The sequence below is a fragment of the Pundamilia nyererei genome, unplaced genomic scaffold (genome assembly GCF_000239375.1).
Source record: "Pundamilia nyererei isolate P.nyererei 1_Seehausen unplaced genomic scaffold, PunNye1.0 scaffold00027, whole genome shotgun sequence".
Taxonomy (NCBI): Eukaryota; Metazoa; Chordata; class Actinopteri; order Cichliformes; family Cichlidae; genus Pundamilia; species Pundamilia nyererei.
Window position 1 is genome coordinate 3,841,234 of NW_005187428.1, and position 16,216 is coordinate 3,857,449.

General features: G+C 39.0%; 3 protein-coding genes across 4 annotated transcripts in view; 2 read left to right on the top strand and 1 right to left on the bottom strand.

Annotated features, from left to right (window-relative positions):
• The first annotated feature begins 281 nt into the window (after positions 1-281).
• LOC102202379 (plexin-B2-like) lies at positions 282-4,906 on the top strand. Its single transcript, XM_005728183.1, has 7 exons — positions 282-383; positions 1,132-1,268; positions 1,721-1,903; positions 2,551-2,644; positions 3,000-3,197; positions 3,991-4,143; positions 4,476-4,906. The coding sequence occupies exons 2-7, from the start codon at positions 1,138-1,140 to the stop codon at positions 4,626-4,628; spliced, it is 912 nt and encodes a 303-aa protein (XP_005728240.1). The 5' UTR covers positions 282-383; positions 1,132-1,137; the 3' UTR covers positions 4,629-4,906.
• A 1,013-nt stretch (positions 4,907-5,919) lies between these two features.
• Positions 5,920-12,841, bottom strand: pus7 (pseudouridine synthase 7). Of its 2 annotated transcripts, XM_005728184.1 has the most exons (18): positions 12,744-12,841; positions 12,457-12,570; positions 11,316-11,618; positions 11,143-11,227; positions 10,877-10,993; positions 10,639-10,783; positions 10,235-10,252; positions 9,805-9,916; positions 9,582-9,659; positions 9,293-9,421; positions 8,893-9,018; positions 8,743-8,804; positions 8,487-8,647; positions 8,166-8,292; positions 7,563-7,664; positions 7,178-7,307; positions 6,882-6,973; positions 5,920-6,555 (listed from the first exon to the last, which is right to left on the bottom strand). In XM_005728184.1, the coding sequence occupies exons 3-18, from the start codon at positions 11,606-11,608 to the stop codon at positions 6,419-6,421; spliced, it is 1,914 nt and encodes a 637-aa protein (XP_005728241.1). In that variant the 5' UTR covers positions 11,609-11,618; positions 12,457-12,570; positions 12,744-12,841; the 3' UTR covers positions 5,920-6,418. The 2 variants fall into 2 exon arrangements, with proteins under 2 accessions (XP_005728241.1, XP_005728242.1); XM_005728185.2 differs by lacking the exon at positions 10,235-10,252.
• Positions 12,842-14,062: 1,221 nt separating this feature from the next.
• Positions 14,063-16,216, top strand: part of LOC102203131 (WD repeat-containing protein 78-like) — a 10,134-nt gene continuing 7,980 nt past the window's right edge. The window contains exons 1-3 of the mRNA XM_005728186.1: positions 14,063-14,201; positions 14,356-14,485; positions 15,727-15,839. Coding sequence (XP_005728243.1) covers positions 14,173-14,201; positions 14,356-14,485; positions 15,727-15,839 — 272 coding nt within the window. The 5' untranslated portion in view covers positions 14,063-14,172. The remainder of the gene's footprint in view (positions 14,202-14,355; positions 14,486-15,726; positions 15,840-16,216) is intronic.

Genomic DNA, 16,216 nt, shown 5'->3' on the forward strand with positions numbered 1-16,216 from the left:
TTCTCCATGACATTGTTCTAAAAATGTGAAGCTTCATTCTCACGCTGCCACGACTCAGAGAAAACGTAAAATTCTGTTTCTCACTACAAAAAAAGTCATTTTAAAAATATGACTTGTTAGCAGTAGAGTGGACATTACCATCATAAAACTGTTGAAACTTGCCTTAATATGTAAACAGTAAATAATTCTTTACCCAGTTTTGAGTTTCCAGGTCAAGTCCCAGCATTTATTTTTGTTTATTTATTAATTAATTTATTTTTTCTGTTGTTCTGATCAGAGTTGTGTGTGAGATTGGACCTGCTGATAAAGCTGACTGGGGACAGGTTGAGATCGAGGTGAATGGAGGGAAGAGAGGAACCTCCTCTGTTTCCTTCACCTACAGGGTAAATGCATATACACACAAACACACTCACAAACACACACATACACACTCACAAACACACACATATACACTCACAAACACACACATATACACTCACAAACACACACGTATACACTGTCCTCAGCTACACGTCATCTGTTGAGTTGTACAACTTCTTATTGAGAAATTAAACTCATCCAAAAGCTTTCAGCTGATTTTGTTGTTTTATGGACTGTTTTATGTTTTCCATTTATTAGCTCCACAGAAACTCTTATCAAAACATAACAAGGGCATGACAGTTAAGAAGACTGACCAAACATGCTAAATGTAACAGTAAATTAGGCACCTAGATGCACATTGCTGTGGTAATTTACTGTACAGTAAGTCAAAATGTGCAGGCATTCCTCTTTAACCAGATGCTGTGCAGCCGTTCCCTTTGTCACTTTAATACTCTAAGAGGCTACAGCGTAGCTATTTAACTGGCTTTTCATATCTCTGGCTCTGCTAAAGCTTCCCCACAGGGGAGTGCTCCTCCTAACTGTTTGCTCAGCAAATTGAGGCAGATGTGGTGCTTGTGGGAGTTTGTGTGTCTGAATGTTTCTGAAAGAGTGGGTCGGGTTAGATCAGGCTGAGAAGCAATGTTTCTGACATGGAGCTGTATCTGTGTGTGTTATTCTTGTGTGTGCCAGCATCTGCCAGTAGTTAGTGTGTACTTGAAATATGAGTGTGTATTAAGGTGGTATTTGGTGACACCCTCTCCCCTTCATTAGGACCCGATGCCTGAGGAGGTGATGCCAAATAGAGGTCCTAAAGCAGGGGGAACCCTCATTACAATCTCTGGACTATTTCTGAATGCTGGCAGTAAGGAAGATGTCCAGGTTACCATCGGAGGGGTGAACTGCAGTGTGTAAGGATTTCTTTTTTACAATAATTCTCATTCAGACCAAACTTTTTCAATTCAGCCTCTTCAGTTAATAGAGCTACTTGTTATTCAGACATTTAATTCTATGCAAATTCTGCTTTGCGCACATTTTGAAGTCCATAAATTGATTTTTTTATATATGTGTATATTCTTGAAGCAAAAAATTGAATTGACCTAAACTTTAGTGTCACAATGAGGAGGGAGTTTTTTCTCTTACAATTTTCCTGTACTGTTGTGACCACCAGTGCTCTGTCAAAACCGATTCACGGTGACATTTTAGGCAGAGGTAACGGAAAAATAACGAGCAAGAGAAGCAGCAAAGACAGATTTTAACAAGCTGTCAGCCTGCTGCCATGTTGGCTTCCACTGCACGGTGACCTTGTGCCACCCCCACTCCTTCAGCCAGCGAGTACTGAGCTATGTCCTTGTCTTGGCAGGGAGCACTTTGGAGAAAATATCACCTGCAGGACAGGAGAATACCGCGTGGATAAAGTGCCCTCTGACCCTCTCGACGTCGTAATGAAGTATGGAAAGAGAACCACAAAAAGCATCCCGGCTACCTTTCGGTTTGTTGAAAACCCCACTGTGCAGGATCACCAGCCCAAAGCAAGCTTTGTCTGGTCAGTTTAACACAGCAGTATGCAGTCATGGTGTTTGTGACATTCACTCTATCTGTTTGTTACATGTTGTACTTTTACTGCCTTCATTTTACCTGCAGGGCAGGATGAAAGTTCAGGGGATAAATGTGTATGTTGTTGTCCTATTTTCATCCATTCAGACTATTGATCTCCTCATACGAATAATATGACCAAGTACTAAATGCATTCTGTACCTACATACAGTCTTACAGAGTAGGTAGGATCGAAAATTTGCTCACTCTCCCTACAGTGACTGACATTGTTATTTTCAGAGTTCATATTTCTGAAATCTCTAAACTTCAGTGTTTAGAGATTACTGTCTCAATGGACAGAAATAAGAGAATAAGACACAGGCTGAGTTTTGCTTTTGAATATGTCCTTTAAAATAGAAATAAGAAAGCTTCTAAGTTGACATTGTTTTTGATCACAATTCTGCCGCATGATTAGAAACACTGACTAGAATGATAATCATTAAAATTACCACACGTGCATTTTAAGAACCCCGCCTGTCTTCCCTTAATTCTCTGTGTGTGCTTGTGCTCTTATTTTTGTGTGGGTAGGAGTACAATTCCTTAATATGCATTTTCCTGTGTTTTTGGTGTGAATACATATGTTTGTGTGCGTTTTAGTGGAGGGAGGAATATTGTGGTAACTGGCACCAGGTTTGACATAATCCAGACTGCGATCATGAAGGTCCAGGGACGTGACTGGTCATCTTCAGAGGTTCCTGTTCATTTTCCTCATCTTCCTCTGAGTCAATGCACTGATCCACCTCTAAGAGTCATAATTTCTTAGATTTGTCCTTACTCTTTCTATTGAATGTTGTAATGTTGTATTAAATGTCGTAATCAAAACCTTACAAATTTCTGACATATAACAATAGAAATGCAATTTATGTGACTACTCATTTGGCTCGTTAACATATAGAACATACATCAGAACAGAAAAGTTTGCTTTATTATTTTTATTGCTGCTGCATATTTTCTATGGTGTAATTTCCTTTATGACATGTCATGCTTGTATTTTTTTATGTCCTTTTGTCACAATTTACTGTCCCTCTATTACACAACATACTCAGTTTGCCCATGAGAAGAACGCCACAGTCATCCAGTTTCAGTCTCCAACAGTAAACGGCTCCGCAGACCAGCACTTGAAAACAGTCATTAAGCTGGACAACTGGGAGAAGGAGCTGAAGCCCTTTTTCTACCACCCTGACCCCAGCTTCAATAATCTACAAAACAAGATCATCACTGCGAACAGCATAATTATCGTTACTGTGAGTACAGCCATGAGGTCGCTTTAATATAGTTCTAGTACAATGATTTGTTTTGGTTTTGTTTTTTCTGTCATAATAGAAAATAATAGAGAAAAAATAACAGAGAAAATCCCAACCATCAGAAAACCCTCTATGAGCAAGCACTTGGCGACAGTGGGAAGAAAAACTCTTTTAACAGGAAGAAACCTCTGGCAGAATCAGGCTAAAATCCAGAGAGGTGTACAAACATATAGTGCATGAAAAAAAAAAGAGTGACGAAGAAACACTCAGTGCATCATGGGAATACCCAGCAGCCTATGCCTATTGCAGCATAAGTATGGACTGGATTCAGAGTCACCTGATTCAGCCCTAACTATATGCTTTATCAAACAGGACAGTTTTAAGCGTAATCCAACAAATCCAAACGGTGAGCTGGTTCCACAGGAGAAGGGCCTGAAAACCGAAGGCTCTGCATCTCATTCTGCTTTTAAATAACCTAGGAACTACAAGAAGGCCAGCGTCTGAAAGTGAAGTTCTCTATTTAGGTGATAAGGTACTGTGAGTAAGATAAGATGGGGACTGAATATTAAAGACCTTTTGGAGGATTTTAAAGTTTTTTACAATAGATGCTTACAATATTTATCTTTTTCTTTACTTTTGGTGTATAACAGCTCATAGCTGTCATACAGTACACCCATTCCCACACATTACTCATAAAGTGCTGCTGATAAGGTTTTCAGTGCTCATTGTATTATCTGTCTAATTAACTTCAGTCACTGCCCTTAGAGCCTTGGACTCACTCTTCCTCCTGCAGGGTCGGGGATTCTCCAAAGCCATGACAGCAAAGGAGGCTCAAGCCTTCGTAGGTGACGTTCAGTATGTGGTCTGCATCCTTCAGGATGATAAGCTGTTCCTGGACACACCTTCCAGCCCACCTCGTGCTCACTCCACACAGGTGGATGTAAAGGTCAGGCCACAAAAAGACAAACGGATGACACAATGTTATGGAGGACATGGTCCAACTGTTTTATTTCATTGAAAGTTCTAACAAGCTACAACGCTCTAACGTGACTTCATAAATAAAGGCAGTCCTCTGAAAATTTAAAAATATGGAAGTATCAAGAGAGTGAACTTTAAGTACCCAGTTTAATTTATTTTTTTCATTTCAAAAACCTTAAGCTCCCGATTTAGCAGAAAGTTACGTTCTATCCCTACTCCAGTATCTTCCCGTCTTTACCTTTGGTAAAATGTGCAGCGCTTGTGTAAATAACAAGATTTCCACTCTTTTGTTTCCCACAGATCAAGTTTGGGAAAGGGGTGTGGGTGGTTGGCTCAATGGAATTTGAGGACAAGGATTATTCCCTCTACATGATCATCCGTATTATTCTTCTGGTCACCCTGGTCACCATCACTATCTCTGTCTACTGCGCCACACGAGCTCAGTTGTTTTAGGTTTGTTTTAAGAATCATATCATATACATATACATAATCATATCATATACTGTGTATTCATCTATCCCATCTATTTATCTATCTGGCCAATATATATATATATATAACATGATAAAAACATTTGCTTACAGTAGCACTTCATTATTATAAGAATTATTCACATTGTTTTACGCATTAAAAATATGTTTTTGATCTTTTTGCCTTTTTAACTCTTGTAACGTTCCATACATTCAGCGCTTTAGAGGCAAAGTGCTTCTGCTTTAATACATTTAATAAACTAAGAGACAATTCATATCTCCAGTTTCTTTCAAATATCTGTTTCAACTGGACTCTCACTTCTCATCTTTTTTGTACTTTACTAGCTGTTTATAAATAAATGATTAAGAAATGACCTTAAATTATTACAGATCACTGCAGAGATCTGTAATAATTTGAGAGGATTGCAGTTGGTCTGGGCCACCATGCCTGTTGACCAGCTGCATACTGATACTAGCATACTGATGTTGGCACTGACTACCACTAGAGGGCGACTGTGTTAATCAGTTCTTTGCAGTCACATCATTTAGCCAGACGCCTTCTAGAGATCAGAGGCCGTAACAGCGTCATTACTACATCTAAGAGTCAAATTCAAACCATAATTGTCATTGCATTCCTGATTCAACAATTTTACCTGCTTTTTCTAAATTTAACACATTTTAGCTTACAGCTAAAACTGGTCATCATCTCTGCACAGTAAACCAGAAGGATTACTCCAAGTGTGAGCACCCTAAAAAGTATACAGCCTCGCAAGTAACAAGTAAAAGCATAAAAAAGCTGAATAACCATCAACAGTTACTTTGCACTTCACAGAATATTACCTTTGGGTTTATATAAAACCTAAATCCTCTCTCAGACTCACATATAACAGTCTTCCAACCACAACAGTAAGTAGCAGCACTAGTTTTTTGTAGCTTGCATCAAAAATCCAGCTTACACCTGAGAGTGTTGAACAGTCTGTACGGTACTGTAGTACTCAACCGTACTTCAGTTTTATTAGCAGGCAACTAATTATGCTTCAGAATCAAATATTAATATTTTGTACATTTGGATCTCAACCCCCCCACTAAATGTGAACTAAGCTTATCTGTAGTGATATAAAATGGAATACAAAAAATAAAATAGTGCTTCTTCCACCACTACTAACTGTGTCCAGTAGGATCAGTAGTCTGGATCTGTTCACTTTTGTTTTGGTAGTAGGAGTCAACCACTAGAGGGAGACGGTGTTACTGTAATCATTGCAATCACAACATCTTGCAGAGGAAAAGACTCAAAGGAGAGATAACAGCTTTATTACCACTTTTACAAGTGGAAGGACAAAAAAAGAAAAATAATATTTCAGATTTTTTTGTTCATACACACACTGTGCCGATTCTCTCAACAATTTTAATTTCTCTTCCTTCTCAAAAAAACTTATGCTATTAGCTTTGAGCTAAAAAGAAGTTCTCATCTCTGTACAAAACCAGCAGCAGTAGTTATTGAATGTGTGAGCGCCCTGAAAGCACACAACATATTTAAATCTTGTCAAAATATGTGAAATCGCAATGTGCAGCACAAAAACCTGTCAAAGCAAATAAAAACATAAACAAGTTCAATAATTATAAACTGTTGCTCTTTGTACGTCAAAGAAATTATCTTTGGGTTTGTATAAAACCCAAATGCTCTCTCATACACACATATTACACATGACTTAAAAACAACAGTAAGCAGCCACTGCATCAACAGTCCAGTTCATGCCTGAAGGTGTCGTGGTCTCAGTTAAACCAGGTCGTGTTAAGCTGCGTCTGTTTCTTGATGCTGGTGTCCAGCTTGAGGACTTCTCTGATTGCCATAGTAGCGTAGGTCGATGGAGGCAGCGAGAACTCCATCCGCAGAGCGCGATATTTCCCCTCTGTCAGGAGGAAGGAGAGTGGCACAGTTTATGCAGGTTGTAAACAAAACATTATTTCTTCTACTTTAACTAGTAAAATAAATAATTCATGCTTTTGATTGTTGGATATCATACATGTCCTCCATTTATTATTGTAGTTCATTCAAAATCTGCCCTTGAAATGATCTCATATTGTAAGTTTTATTGTCAGTTTCCCTTTTAAATAAACTGAGTTTATGCATACTTGACTTATGCCTGCAAGTTTAAAACTTTTAATCTATGGAAATTAAATAAAATTTTACATCCATCGTTGACACAAATCTAAACAGGCGTAAAAATAAGTTTACCTTTGTTGAAGACAGGTGCGGGTTTGTTCTCTAGTTTCTCAAAATCACTATGCACCAGAGACACCCTGGGGTCATCGTAATTAATGACCTCCCTGCACAGAACAGCGACAAATACAAGGAAATGTAGTACTACAGTAAACAGAGCAACAGTTTAACAAAGCATTCAGTAAGAGCAGTACACAATTAATCTATCACTACCATTATGTTTAACTGTGAAAGAGCAAAGCACAACAGTAATTGTGATTGTTACAAGTCATGCACTGCATTGTGTGAAAAAGGCAATGAGAGGTGCTGACCAGCTGACATCAGCGGGTCTGATGATGATGCGCCTGTAGGCTCCGGCCAGAGAGTAGTCCTTCACTTTGTGCCTCATGTTGTCGATGTCCAGCCCGTCTGCAGTGAGCAGCTCTCTGTAACCTTCTCCGACTAAAACAAAACACACAGGTATGACTGACAGTGTAACACAAAACAAAACAATTTTCTCCTCTGCTGTAAGTTTATTTAATGTTTTATGTCAATTTTTATTTTATTGAACCACTCAGACTATTCCACCGGAAGCACCCGTTACTTTGTTATACAGGTGTTACCATCTTAAATACATTAGTGTTAAAATAACCCAATGTTAACTTGGGTTATATGCTATAAAAACTCAACTCTGCATTATACATAGCCTATACTTACTGTGGTGTGTGGGGTAAATGACATCAAACCCTGGAAGTGGCATCACAATGTTGTGGATGGATTGATTCTCTGCCTCCTCTGCAGACAGCACGTGTGCCGTGGCTTTGGAAACATAACATTTGGAAGATGATATCATAAGAAAGAAAAAAAATGACCAGCTGTTTTTTTGTTGGAACCTCAATAAGCCTTTCAGGTTTCTAATCCTACATTGCACTTGTGTTTTAATGCATCTGTATCATTCTTATGCTTTTAAAAGGTGGCCTCTCTGTGAGGACAGATTGTGCGTGGCTAAAATGAGCACAGAGCAAGTGTGACCACTACTAAATGTGACCCACCCAACCTGAATTTGTTCAGGATAAAATGTACCCACTCTACATTAACACACTTCCTCTTCCTGAGAAGATACCCAAACATAGACATGTATGTTGATCCTTGGGTGAAAATCACTTTTCAACTCATTTAAAGTTTGCTAACAAGACACTTTGTATCTCATTTACTGACCTGTACAGAATCCAGGTTAAAAGCTACAGTTTACTGTACATATCCCACAGTGTCCCACTCTTAATAATCAACATTAGGCAGGTGATTTAAAGGCCAACTTACTTCCTTTGAGTACCAGGTCTCCCTTCACAGCCTTCAGACCAAAGGCTTCAATTCTGCGGCTCACCATGGTGTTCCACACTCTGCTCTGGTAGCTGTGGATGTACATCAGGCGGTTGTTCCGGGGGATCTAGAGAAGAGCAAAAGAGCGTGAGCACAAAATTTAATTTCCATTGAGGCTAGAGGTACGTCTGAATCTCTGACTGAATTGTTTCATGGGTAACTGTAACTTGTAAACAAGGAAGATTTATTTGCGGAATAATTAAGGTAAAGCCTTCGGTTCTGCTGCATCAACTTGTTACAAGACTGCAATAGAAAACCAACCAGTCCAAATGCAGTGACGATGTTTTTCTTGCCATACATAGACAGGCCTCTCAGCAGCTGTCCTTCCACACAGCGCTTGTTGGGAAGCTTTTTCAGTGCTGCCTCCGGATCCTGAGTCTTTGCCCACTCTTCCCTGCAGCGGACCAGAAATTCTTTCTCCGCTGTAAAAGAAAAAAACGAGACAATGGGAAACTTGAAATACTTTTTGCAACCGCTTCAACTGCAGCAGAAAACAGAGTGAGGGTGGTACATTTACCTCCAGGACGGGGTTTCAGAATCAAATCCATCACCTCATTCCAGTCGTTTTTCAGAATAGCCCTGTCCCCAACAAAGTGAGGGAAAACACTATAGTTTATGGTCCTATAGTTATATAATTTACGCAACAATCTCCATGTCATGACCTCACCTGCCCACGTGATGCGTGGGCACAGCTGTTGTGCCAAAACGCTGCATGCCGTAGTAGTTTATGAAACCTGTCTGCTTGAGGGATTTCATTGCCTGATCAACCTGCTCGTCTGTTCCTGTGATGTTCCTGCAAACACAAAGACAAAAAACAATGAGCCATTGAACACTTTACCCTGAAAAGCAATTTAAAAAAATGCATCATGGTTTTGCAGGACAATTTAACTCCGTTTCCTTTAATCCACCTGGAGAAAACACTTGATCACAGTGAGGACAAAACTTCCCTTTAAACAGGAAGAGACTGCCAATAAAGGTGACCTCAGTTCAAATTGGCAGTTTAACAAATGCCGAGCTTTTAAAATCTATTTCTGAAACAAGCACTGTGTATATTAACACCTGCTGACCTTATCACCACAGTGAAATGGTTTCCCTGCAGTTCCCCCAGCTTTAGAGGGTGATTTTTGTAGCAAAAGTTTCCAAGCTTGAGGTTCATGAGGCACTTGTTGAGGTGAGCCAGCCTCTCTGCAGTGATCCTAAGTGAACAAAGAAGAGGCTGTTATAATTACTGATCCTGTGCAAGAACCCATCAGAGATAAATTAGAATCAATAACAACACACATCTAGCATAATCATCAAAAAAACAAAAAATATCTGCACACTAGTAACTGCAGGGCTCTGCATTATAACACTCACTTGAGCACCGCTATCTCCTGCACAGTAATGGCCCTCTTGTCCTTGGTTCCCATGTAGGAAAACATGTTGGGTCTAAGCCTAGAGAGACATCCATCATTATACATAGGGCTGCAAAACTTAACTGCAAAAAACATTTCACACATCCGTTAGTGTGTTGGCTCTTTTATCAATGAATGATCCTTACTTTTTATAAAACAAACTAAAAAACACACACGTCTCCTACCTGAGGAACTTTGAAAGCACATTGATAGCATCCATGGTGTCTTTGTTCTCCTTATACAGAACAAAGTGGCAGAAACTGCCACGGTTTTTGGGCCAAAAGTGTTTCCTTGGAGCTTTTGTGGAGACAGAAAAATGGTGTGATGAAAAACATGCTGTGATGTTTTTTAATATTAAAACATAGCATGTCCTTTAAAAGTCCCAAATATTATAGAAATACTCATTATAGATCCTGTACTTCCAAACATATCTCAGCAGTTAGCCAACAACCTTGCTTTGGCACTCAGATCCAATCACTTTATTGCAAAACGACATGGACACACGATATTAAAGCTGATTTTACGAAACAGTATTTTATCCTAAGCTAAGTGTAACCCAACTCCACATGGCTTTTAACCATTTCCTCTGGTGCTGGGAGGAGAATAAGTTCTTACCTGTAGTTGTTTTGACTTCTATCCACCAGAGAAGAGCAAAAGGAGGATAGAATAATGTTACTAAGAAAGAGAGTCTTATGGTCTGTGGGTAGAGTTGTCAGGGGTGAGATCTCATGCATGGGCCTGGAGTGAAGTGTGATATCTAAACAGAAGAGCTTTCTTTTGGCCTGTGTGGCTCTGCTAATCTCTACCATCCTTTGTGGTGTTGAGTAAAGGTCTCAGTAGAAACATGCAGGTGTGTTGACCATGCTTACACAAAAGCGCATGCATCGTATTTTACTGCTCGGGCTACATGCACTGCAGTAGATAAAATATAAGCTGAAGTGAGGAAGGCGTGCAATAAATTTCATTAACATTCCTAAAACATTAACTTAGTTTGGCCTTCCATCCTGAGATCCACATACCTGCTAAAGCCTTCTTCCCAGCAGCATGATAAGCCACTATAAACTTCCGCCCTTCCCTCTCTTCAGTCTTTGTTTCCAAACCAGGAAACTGATTCTTGATGGCTTTGTGGACCAATGTCCGTTTCTCTTTAGAATCATCCAGTACCTATAAATGAATAAGAACATTACATAAAGCTGTCAGCTAGTTTTATGGATTTTTGTGTGCTTTTTTATTGGAGCACTCCTTTTAACCTGTTACCTCAATTGAGACATTTCCCTCTTTGTTCTTGAACAGCTGAAGCTCTCCAAGCTGCTTTTTCTGCTCTTCAGTTAGCAGGTCGCATTCTTTTGGCTGTTGTTCAGGTTCTTGGGCTTCCTAAACAGCAGAAAAACAAACCAAAAACCATATTGGAGAGTATTATGTAACCCGATCCTGGAGTCCTCTTTAGTCTTATTTTGTTAATGTAAAGTGTGCCTTCATGATAAATCTGAGGCTTGTTAAAATAGCAGAAGAAGCAAAGTTACCTCAGCCTCCGCCGGGACAGAGAGGTCATCCAAATGCACAATCTTGCCATTTTTGTTGATTTCATGCACAACAAAATCAGAATATCTGAGTGCAAAAAACAAAGAAAGTGATTGGTTACTCTTTGTTAAGCAAACTCCTTAAATCCTTCATTAACTCCAGATGACAAACAAACCTTTCCTTCAGGACTCCAGAGAAGCCTTCGTGGTCACTGACATACTTTAGGATGCCAACATCGAGCTCGGTGAGACCATGCTTCATCATGTTAGCAAATGTGTCACCATCCTCCTCTCCATCACTTGCGTCCCCCTCGGGCTCGTCCATCTCATCTTGCTGCGGAGGACCCCCATTTTCGTGATCGCTCTCAAATTTTGGTTTCTTTGATGGTGCATCATCTTTTTCATCTTCCGGGCACCCTCGCTTTTCTCCAACTGGGACGACGACGGTCACAGGCTCGGATTCAGCCATTAGTGCCCAGCTGGAGCAATAAGGAATTTAGTTAACAGTATGAGCCGCACACATATATAAAACCTGAGTCTCACGGTGTGGTATTTTTGTGTGATTTGTTTTGGGGTTTTTTTTAAACATCAGCTTGCTTGTTTACAGCCCAGCACTTTCTCCTGTTTTAGTCTGAATGGTATGCTTTATTCATTTCATTTTTTAAAAATCAGGTTAAAGAAACACTCCAATATTTTGACTGACGGTTTGGTGTGGTGCAATAGCATGGATGTTGTACCAGTCTGTCACACTGAATCGTGTGTGTGACGCTGTCAATTTACCAAATGCTCTAGTTTCTAATGGCCTCTTTCTGCAGCCATGAACCATGTGTAGTGATCAAAGGAGTGAGCCTACAGATACAACTGACAGAACTGAAGTTTCCTCCAAAGGGTGTGTGGGCTATACCCTTGCAGATGAAATGAGGAGCTCAGGGTAGAGCTGCTACTCCGTCACACTGAAAGGAGCCACCGAAATGCGTTGGTCATCTGAATCGGACGCCTCGTGGACACTACCAAGGCGAGGCGTATTTCTGCTTTGACTGCTGCAGGGACAACCTCAAAACTGTCGAAGTGCAACACTACAGCACGCTTTGTTTTGGTGTGACGCACCAGTCAGATCTGAAGCGTGTGGCAAGATACCAGCACTGATGACATGGTATAACATCAGTACTACAACATCAGTTACCCGTTATTACGTGACTCTACGTAGAAATGGAAAGCACAAAGTATAACTGTGAACGCTACATTTCAGTATCTGCGAGTAACGATAACATAACTAAGTGGGCATTACTGGCCTAGAAAACAATACCAACAACTTACCGTTTGTGGGACTGCGGTAGCGAAATATGGCTGCAAACACTCCTTATTTTCCAAACGCCAAACACTTGCACAGACTTCCTGACGGATCCAAGCTTGAAGCAGGCACTTAAAAGACTAAATGAAGGGGATTAGTTATCACTCAAAACTTAGCAAAGACGGCAGAGCATCTATTAGCTAGCTAACACCCCCAGTTAACGTGTTTGTAAACCTGAACTCAAATGTCGCTGGTAAAAGCAAATAATTAAAAAAAAGGACTTTTGCTCTTCCAAACGTTCCCAGTCACCTACCTGGACCTGGTGATATTCAGAAGAGAGCAGGCAACACTGAACGCCAGGTTTTCTCACACGTGTGTATGTGTGTGTGCTCCTCTGGTTCCGGAAATGGATAATGACCTAAAGCCCTCCCACTTCAAACGCTTGGTTAAAGGAGCTGTCAATCACTAAGCTAGGCTGCGTTCAAGTAACCGTGGGATAACGCTCCAAAGAAACACACTTTGGTATGGAGCCTACACTTCCACACGTCTCTGGGAGCACAGTACTTTATATTCCAGTTAATTAATGAAACAGTCATGGTTTCATGACTGTATTATTCTGTTTATTATTATTATTATTATTGATTATTTTAAAGCGTTTTTTTCACGCAAAACTTGTTGAATGTAAGACACCAGCTAATTATAACCTTTCACTTCAAAGTAATAAATAAATAAATATTAGCTTATCATGTCCAATGTTATATCTACACTATAAAGATCCTGTCTGCCGCGTGATTGTAAAGGTTTGGTCTAAGAAGTACAAAGTCCCCAGTCCTTAGCTTAAGGCTTAAACAAGTGCAAATCTGTGATCACTGAATTGTGAAAGCATATTGGTACCCTATGCTATATGCTTTTTTTTAACACCATGACAAATGCTTTACTGAATAGAAAGAAATGATATTTTTAGGGCTGCTGATTTTTTAAAAAGCAATTGTTTATTAAGTAGGCCTACTATTGAACAATACGGGTCCAGGCAATAGATAGATCAGTACATTTGTGGTTTCCTTTCGCTGGTATTTTCCTTTACAGTTCCTATAAGTCTTATAAAAACAAGTGCAATGCAATCTAAAACAGGCAGCAGCACCAGGTGATGTGTTGTACTCCATAATAACAGCGGCACCGTGTCAGCTCTTTACTGTCACCTTGTGGAACTACGTGTAATTTTTCTTACACCTTTACACCTCTCCTCATGCCTTTACAACACCACACTGCTCACTTGAGTATTCATACACCTTCTCTACTAATAATACTGACTTCCACACTCCATGGTTATCTTATCTTTCACATTGTTTTCATTTCATGAGCTAAAGCCTCATTAATTTTAGTGCTTATTGCGACTCCATATGTAGAATAACCAGTCAAATATGGTTTAAGAGTTCTCTTTAAAATAAATCCTGTCTTTGCTGTAATATAAGAATAACCTTTTATATTTATTCAGCTTTTTTGTTTTGCTTGTTCCCATCTTGAAGTTATAATTCTGCTACCATTTCGCTCAAGAATAGTTTAATAAGAAGTCAGTTTCAGATTGGTAGGACATTATTGTTAGACATAAAGAAGAGGGGGGCTTTTCTGTGTGACACTAACTTCATGTGCAGGCTAAATAACGGCCATAGGTCGTTAGCTTTGTACCATTGCTGAAATTGCAGAAAAATTAGCTTTGAGCCCCAAATTGAAGAGGAGAAAAGATGAAGAAAAATAGTGGTTGTTCTAGTATGTAAGTTAACTGTTTATAAAATGTAAAAAACAATTAAGTAAAGTTTATGATTAGAGAAAGTTATAATAGCATTAGCTTATCTGGGCTAGCTGTCAGTGATAGTTAACAGATTAGCTACTAACTTAAAACTTGTGTTCATTATGCTTTGTTCCAGAACTTCTCTAACAAAGACATCCTCAGGATCAGGACTTTGTCAAGGCACTTTAACAGGCAATGGTTATAACCAAAAAGAAAACCCTGAGGAACAGAAAAGGAGAAATAAAGATCTTATTGGAAAAGTTCGGGTATTTAGCATTAGCTTAAAACTCTTTCTTCATGATGGTGATGCAGGTTCATATCTTAATATCTTAATTTATAGAGATTTCTCATGTAGCCACACATTGCTGGTAAGAAATTACTATTTTGCTATTTTTTTCTTGTTTTTTTTGTTTTGTTTTGTTTTTTGTTGATGGGATAACTAAAAAAAAAATCAAGTTCGTTATCTTAAACTTTGACTCAAGATCAGTCAGCATTTTAAACATTCAATCAGTAAGTCAAAATTTTGGAATAGTAACCTAAAATTTTTACATTGTTTTCCCCCAGTGGAAGAACCAGGCTTCCACATTTGCTTTGCATATCTACTTGCCAAGCTGCAGTAAAACTTGCAAAAGAGGAACCATAAATGTAGAAACCATAATCATCACCTTCAAAGTAAAAGTTATGCCTTAGTGCTATTGTCAACACAGTTAAAAAGGTGCAGCTTTTACTTTGAAGGCAAACATTCTATAGTTTGTATGCATGTTAATAGTTTCTCTTCCACTTGATATTAAGTACCTAAGATTAAGTTTAGAGGGTTTATTCATGATACAAATTATATAGGTCATTTCCTTATTGATAGTGAAGGTAAAATATATAACCGACTATTAAACAAAGTGCAATACCTAACACATCTAAATAATAGAAGAAGAACATTCTGGAAAAGTTACAAATGAACTTTGGATAAAATTTGGTATTAGTTATGCTGAAATAAAGAAGATTTAATAACTTTAATACTTAATAATAATTGCTGTAAAAGTAGAAAAAATTTACGTTTATCATCTTGTCTACATCTGCCACCTCTTCTTCGGGCTTGTAACCTCTCTTTTTTGCTGTTCACACTGCTCCTCTTCATCATTGTGCAGGTTTTCACCTTCTCAGGTCTGATCTTCATGCCTGAAACCCGTTTGACATTTCTGCTCTGTTCTGGATTTCACTCTTTATTTGCTCAGATTAGCTGCCCAAACTCTGGACTCTCTGCGCAGTTCAGCTATTGTTCTGAGTCTGAAGCACGAAGAAAGACAAATCTCCATTTTGATCCCTTTCATCTCTGACTGGGATTTAGGTTCTTGTCAAACCAGCCAACTCAAAGAAAACTAACCTCAAATTAGCTCTCTTTGGAACTGAAAACCTCAAAGTTCTCTCATCTTATGGTTAACAAACTGAGTTTTAACTAAAACTTCCTGGTTAAAGCTGGCAACCATGTGACTTTGACTCCGTGTCTTTGCAGGTGGTGGATGCTGATGGCAATGATGTCACTCCCCGCCCCCTGGTTTGCCCAGTGCCAGGTTTCCAAAAGTCTCTGGATGAACTCTTTTCCAGCATCCCTAAACTTTCCAGAAGGTACTAGATGGTCACATTGGATATAGTTTTGTAATATCTTTAATTTGTTGCCATTTTTACATTTATCTTTTCAATTCAGTTCAGTTTCAGATAGTTTCCTGAGTGATTTTGTTTTTCATTCTCTAATTATGATGAAGGTGGTATTTTCCATATGCAGATATTACATGATTAGAGTGGTTTAGAAAGTTAGCTTTTTATAGCACATGCAGTAAGACTTGTAGAAATCCCAGTCTCAACACACGTTTACATCAGTTCCTCCTCATGGTGATTCAGTAAATACTATCGTAGTTCTTATAAGACTTTAAACATTTAAAGAGATAGGAACATACAATTTTATGTGGTTGCATTTATGTGGGCTAAATATGGAAGCCCGTTTC